This window comes from Eptesicus fuscus, chromosome 7 (assembly GCF_027574615.1).
Source record: "Eptesicus fuscus isolate TK198812 chromosome 7, DD_ASM_mEF_20220401, whole genome shotgun sequence".
Classification (NCBI taxonomy): Eukaryota; Metazoa; Chordata; class Mammalia; order Chiroptera; family Vespertilionidae; genus Eptesicus; species Eptesicus fuscus.
Window position 1 is genome coordinate 54,471,905 of NC_072479.1, and position 6,843 is coordinate 54,478,747.

At 41.8% G+C, this 6,843-nt stretch overlaps 1 protein-coding gene across 1 annotated transcript; it reads right to left on the reverse strand.

Annotated features, from left to right (window-relative positions):
• Positions 1–2,278: 2,278 nt before the first annotated feature.
• Positions 2,279–3,262, reverse strand: LOC129149713 (olfactory receptor 6C2-like). Its single transcript, XM_054718598.1, has one exon. It carries the CDS (start codon positions 3,260–3,262, stop codon positions 2,279–2,281), a length of 984 nt encoding a protein of 327 aa, XP_054574573.1.
• Between the last annotated feature and the right edge of the window lie 3,581 nt (positions 3,263–6,843).

A 6,843-nucleotide genomic window follows, 5' to 3' on the forward strand; every position in this document is an offset into this window, starting at 1 on the left:
TCGAGTATCAGAGTCTCTGTTGTGTCGTGCAGCCTCTTGCTGAGAATCAGGTTCCCTGTGTGCGCATGCACAAATAATTGGAGTCACTGGCTCTTAGTGTGAATGAACTGGGAGTCAGGGATCCCAGGCGCATGCGATAAGAAACAGAGTCAAGTCAGTGGTGCTCAGTGCTGCCTCCCACCTGGAGAATCGGGGTCCCGGTCAGCTTGGGGGACTGGGTTGCACAGTAGCACTGTGTTGGCAGGAGGTCTGCTCCTGTGCTGCGGAAAACAGACTTCTGTGTGCACTTGCCCAGAATCGAAGTCTGCCTCCCTGCGTGGGCTTTGGGTTTGGTCGCCGGATTGCCTTGCAGGGAACAGATTTTCAGTGTCCACGCTCCCACGCTCAAATTCCTGTAGCTACCCTGTGGCCTGTGCGAGGTGCGGGCCTATCAGTTACTATGGTGCTGCCTGTGAGCCTGTGGAGAGGGGGATAGGCTCCTTGACTCACAGAAATCTGCAGCTGGGATGTCTGGATTCTTATTTTCTGTTGGTCTGTAGCTGTGGTCACAGGTCTCTGTTCCCAGTGGCTGCAGGGTCCTGGTTTGCGTCTGAGACCAGACTGGGTGGTGCTAAGGCCAGGATCCTAGTCTTAAGCAGCTCTGTTTCTCAAGATGGTGTGGTCTCTGTGCCCGCACTGGCCACCCAGAAGTGTCCTTGTTGCGCGCGGGGCTAGGCCATCTAAGACTGCCCTGTTTGGAAGCCCGTTGGAAGACCTGCAGAATCTAACTGTCCCTAGCTTATTCACACACACACACCACACGCGTCCACAGACTCTGCTATTGCTTCCTCACTGTCTCACACTCTCTCCCTCCCTACCTTCCTTCCGGTCTCCATCTTCCAACACCGGTTACTTTAAACAGTGATTGAAAAATATTAAATAGCTAGCCCTAGCTGGTTTGGCTCAGTGGATAGAGCATTGGCCTGCTGACAGAAGGATCCCAGGTTCGATTCAGCTCAAGGGCACTTGCTCGGTTTGGGCTCGATTCCCAGTAGGGGGAGTGCAGGAGGCAGCCAATCAATGATTCTTTCTAATTATTGATGTTTCTATCTCTCTCTCCCTCTCCCTTCCTCTCTGAAATCAATAAAAATATATTTAAGAAATATTAAATAGCTAAAATTTTATTTAGCTAATTTCTACCTCAGTGAATATGAGAGGAAGTAACAGAGGAACTTCACTGGAAAGGTTTATAAGACAGGGGATTTGAAGAAGGGTGGGTGGTATTACAAACTTCTGTATATTATTTTTAATATTATTTTTACTTATATGATTGTCCTGGGCAAGGTTTGAATTTATGGCTCTCTGGGTAGGAGTATGCCAATAGTCAAGACATAATATCTATGCCATAAAATTTAACAGTATGGCCTGGGCAGTGTGGCTAAGTGGTTGATCATTGACCCATGAACCAGGAGGTCACAGTTTCATTCCTGGTCAGGACACATGCCAGGGTTATGGGCTCCATCCTAGTTGGGGGCGCACAAGAGGCACCTGATCAATGATTCTCTCATATCATTGACATTTCTCTCTCTGCATCTCCTTTTAGATCTCTGAAATCAATAATATTAAAAAACAAAAATAAAAGCATATTAAAAAAGTTAACAGAATGTATTTCTAACATTATTTGAGGATGGGTCATAATTGTACTCATGTAGCCAAATGAGAACTAACTCTGAGTATTGCTCCCTTAGTAAGTGGCAGGGATAGCTCTGTGATACTTTACCTATCAATTCAGATGACAGCTGACTGGAGTTGAAGTAGAGGAGAAGCTTTAACAAACTTGCTGTGATAGCCTGTCCTTCGGGTGAAGACTATGCCAGGGATAGAAGATCAAGCTCATTCACTATCAACATGAAGCTTACAATGCCAGTAGGTGGGGAAAGGGGTGGTGGATCACCTATTGAATATTGGCATAGCGCAGGTCCAGAAACAGTGCACATCGCTTCCACACCCATCCTGTTAGCTATAATATAGGCTACATAGTCACATCTTACAATGTACAGATATGGCAGAAAAATGTGTTCTACTGTGTTTCCAGGGATAGCAACCAAAATGTTAGGCAAAAACAGAAATTTCTGCCAGATAGTAAGCATAAATACCTTAGAATTTAGTTTTAATGGGGAGGCAAATATTGAATAGTCAGGATTCACACTAAACAAGTCTAACCACAAAGTGAGAATGCCAATATGACTAGAGAATGTCATGCAGAGACAAATAATATTAGAACCTTTAGATTTTCTGCCTACTTATCTCTCATTTTAATTGGATTCACTGACTCCTTTTTCCTCTGCATCTTTAAGAGGAATGCCATCTTTTTAATGGAGTCATGGAAAGCTTGTTTTACTTGCTTGTTTCTCAGTGTGTAAATAAAGGGGTTCAACATGGGTGAAATGGAAGTAATAAGGAGTGAAATCCCTTTATTTATAGCTACCTCATCCTTGGCTGAAGGTTTGACATAAATGAAGATGCAGCTTCCATAAGTAATGGAAACCACAATCATGTGGGAAGAACACGTGGAAAAGGCCTTTTTCCTTTGCTGGGCAGAGGGAAACCTTAGAATAGTCCTGATGATATAAATGTAGGAAAGAACCACACATATGAGGGTCATGATGAATGTCAACACAGCACACACGATAACCATCTGTTCTATCAACCAGGTGTCTGAGCAAGAGATCTTCAGGAGAGGAGATGCATCACAGAGAAAATGATCAATGACGTTCGAATCGCAGAATTCCAGGCCCAAACCCAGACTGATTGGTGGGAGAATGATGATCAGTGCTGCTACCCAACAGGAGAAAATGATGTTCTTGCAGACTCTGCTGTTCATGATGGTGGTGTAATGCAGGGGTTTGCAGATGGCCACGTAGCGATCATAGGACATGGCAGCCAGAAGAAAAAACTCCGTTACTCCAAAGAGGTCTGTAAACAAGAGTTGACTGGCACAAGCATTATAGGTAATGGACTTGTCCCCAGATAATATGCTATATAGGAATCTGGGAACACATGCAGTTGTGAATGAAATTTCCAAGAAGGAGAAATTTTGAAGGAACAGATACATAGGTGTGTTTAGGTGGGAATCAATCAGAGTGAGGGTGATGATGGTTAGGTTTCCAGATATACTCAACATGTAGGAAAGAAATAGAAAGATAGAAAGCAATATTTTCAGTGGAGTGTCATCGGTCAGTCCCAGCAAGATGAATGTTGTAAGTGTAGTATGGTTTTTCATCCTTGAATATTTTGCCCATTCTGCTTTTAATAGAAAGACTTTATATGAGGAACTGCAGAGTCCTGGTCATCTTCTAACCTCAAGAGAAGTAAATCAGTGAGTGATTCCTAGATCAGTGTGGAAATAAGCATATCATACATTCCAATGTTTGATTATCTCTTTGTGTCACATAAACTGACTGTTCATATTTAAATCACATATTTACACTGTGGCTTGTAATTACAATTTAACTGTAATTGGTGTTGGTTTGACATATCCTATCTAATCTATATATATAAAAGCCTAAGCAACTGTTATGACTGGTGACTGGAAAACCAGCGCAACCAGTCAACCCTTCGCTATGACTCTCACTGAACATCAGGGACAGATGCTCAATGTAGGAGCTGTCCTCTGATGGTCAGTGCACTCCCCCTGTTCCTCCCCGTGGTTGGCCCCAATAGGTGGGGCCAGCTGGCCAGCTTCCCATGGCCCCACCCTCAAGCTGGCCAACCTCTCCTGCAGCCCCCTCCCGTGGCCCTTCCACCCAGCTGGCTCCCTCTCCTGCAGTCCCTTCCCCTACTGGTCAGCCAACCTCCCCGGCCCCATCCCATGGCCTGCCAATCCCCCGGGGTTCCTTTCTCCTGCTGGCCGCTCCCCCCCGCCCCCCATAGGCCTTGATCACTGTTCCAGTCCAAGGGATCCCACTTGTTCACGAATTTGTGCATTGGGCCTCTAGTATCTAATAAAGAAGGAATATGCAAATTGATCATCACACTGATGGGAGTGCCCATAGCCACAAGATGGCAGCTCCCAGTCCCCTCAGCTCCGCCTGAGTTCCACAGTCCTTTCAGTCCAGACAGTGGGTGGCAGGCGCAAGGTGTGGCCAGACCTGCCCTAAGCCCCTAGCCGCATAGGGCTGGCAGGAGGCCCAGGCAAGCCTCAGATGGTGGCTGCCCAGTCACCTAGGGCCGGCCCGAATGCAGGCAAGCCTCAGAGTCGGCTGTTCAGCTGCCCAGGGCGGGTCTGAGGTGCAGGCAAGTGTCGGATGGTAGCCGCCCAGGTTTCCAGGGCCACCTGAGACTCAGGTAACCAGGGCCAGGCGAGGCTTGCGCAGCTGGCAGTGGTAGAAGCCAGAGGTGTGATGGGGGCATTGCCTTCCCCTGATCACCAGGTCACCTCCCGGCCCTGAGGGCTCCGGGATTGTGAGAGGGGGCAGGCCGAGCTGAGGGACCCCCTCCACCCCCCGACAGTGCATGAATTTTCATGCACCGGGCGTCTAGTTATATTATAAACATCAATGAAAGCAAGTCCTAAAAATGGCTATTGGCTCTACTATTCTTCCCCCTACTTCCTAGAAGTTGCTTTGGATCTACTATTCTGACTTTCCTCTACTTCTGAACTCCAGAAATGCTTCTAGCAGAAAAGTCCCTTAAGAAAACTAACAACGGCCTTTGCTAAGAAAATCCTTGCATTAAAATTTACATGTGTATTAGCAATTAAACTCACAATGAATGCTTATCACATAGTTTATTCTGTTTCAACTTATCCAGTGGAGTTTCTCTGAGGTGTGTTTAAAATATTTTTATTAGATACATGCTCTCAAAGATTCATTAAAATGTGTTACAATCCAATCTTTTTGAGCTTTTCCACAGAGGAAATTTATTTCAAATATATATATTTTAAATCATTAATATTATCCATGGCTATATTTTACTTCTACTATTAGAATACCTGTGTTTTACATTTTAATGCTTTTTAGGATATCCTAGTGCTACAAAGAAATTTTCCCCAGCTTACAAGCAGAAATCTGGAACTGTATACTCAGGTTAATTAATTTCCTTTTAAATTCCTTTGACAGTGAAAATCCTAATACCCTTTAACTATCTGCTTTGTTTCCTCAAAAAATTAAATATGGAACTCCCATTTGACCCAGTAATCCCACTTCTAGGAATATATCCCAAGAAAACAGAAGCACCAATAAGAAAGAATATATGCACCCCTATGTTCATAGCAGCACGATTTACAATAGCTAAGATTTGGAAACAGCCTACGTGCCCATCAGCAGATGAGAGGATTAAAAAACTGTAGTACATCTATAGTTTCATATTTCTCTAGATTTTGAGAGCTCTTTTCCCATCAAAGCATTAGAGTTAAGACCATAGTTTTGATATTGATTTTTTTCTTATTTATGTTTTTCCATTATTTCTTTCTAAACTCATTTGACAATGACATATTTTCATTCCTCGTTGTATATGTTTACTTCAAAATTTGTGACAGACAAATAAGGGAACATTTGAAGTATATTTATAGAGCTGAAGAGCAATATCTTGATTTTTTAATGTTTTGGGTCAGCCTATTTCAGCTGGAAATAAACACTACCACCCATTTTAAATATCATTTAGCAATATCAGTTTTAACAAGGTTTAGCAACTTCTGAAACATACTTCAACTTTCTCTCTTAAATTTTACCTACTTGATAATTGTCTTCTCTGTCCTATTAACCACTTATACATCAAGTCATGAGGTCTTTGCATCATTTAAACTACTCTAGCCCACATCACCACAAGCCTTCCTCTTGTTTCAATCATTAATCAATCTTTAGACTTGATTTAACTCAAGTTCTCTTCTGCATAAAAACCATGAACTTATGAAAGTCTACAGCTTAATTGCTACCATCTCACATTATCCTGAATTTCTTCCTATAATTTTGTCTATTTTTTTTCCTTTCTCCTTCATAGCTCCTTTTCCTTTTCTAATTTGTTGGTGCACCTGAACTATTTTTTTTAGGCAATATCTCTTTTACTCTGCCCGCTCTCTAGGAAGTTCTAATAAATAAGGTGATTTAAAGTAGGCTGATGATACTTACATTTACATCTGCAGGAAAATGTTACAGTATTCTGACTTCAATTTATTCTTAGACATCTAGATCACTTAGATGGTTTGAACTTACCCTTTTCCTTTTTTTGTATCTGAGAGTCCTTGAGCAATTTTATTAATTTCTTTATCTTGTGTCTTTTATTTGTGTGTGTTTGTGTGCAAACTTCAGATAAAATAATATGTACATCTTAGGGTTATAATGAAAAATATAGATAATATAGATAAAATATGTACAACTGCATCTGGAATTAGGCGACCATTCATTACTATTCAGTATTGGTTATTCTTATTTTATCTTATGACTTCCTATTGAGAGTCCTCTAGATGTGCATATTTCAAGACTTTTAATGTGGCACTTATGTCTGTGTTCCCTTCCCTGTCAACAATAAGTCTCATTTAAAAACATTGTTTATTATTCTTTTTTTCTTGACTCCCATTACCAGTTGTCGGCATGTCTTGCCATTTCTTTTATCTTTTTAATTTGTTCCTTTTATTCTGTCACTCACAACACTACTTTTACTCTTGGTGTCTTTATCTCATAGCTGAAATATTGCAGAAACATGTTAACATATGGTTAACATATATCTTTGCTTTTCCCATTCAGTATTTTAAAATCAATGCAATCAGAATCATTTTTCTAAAGCCCAGATGTGATTAACTCTCCCCTATGTGCTGTGGACAATATTTTTGAACTGACATTTACCCTATACTATGTATTTATTTGA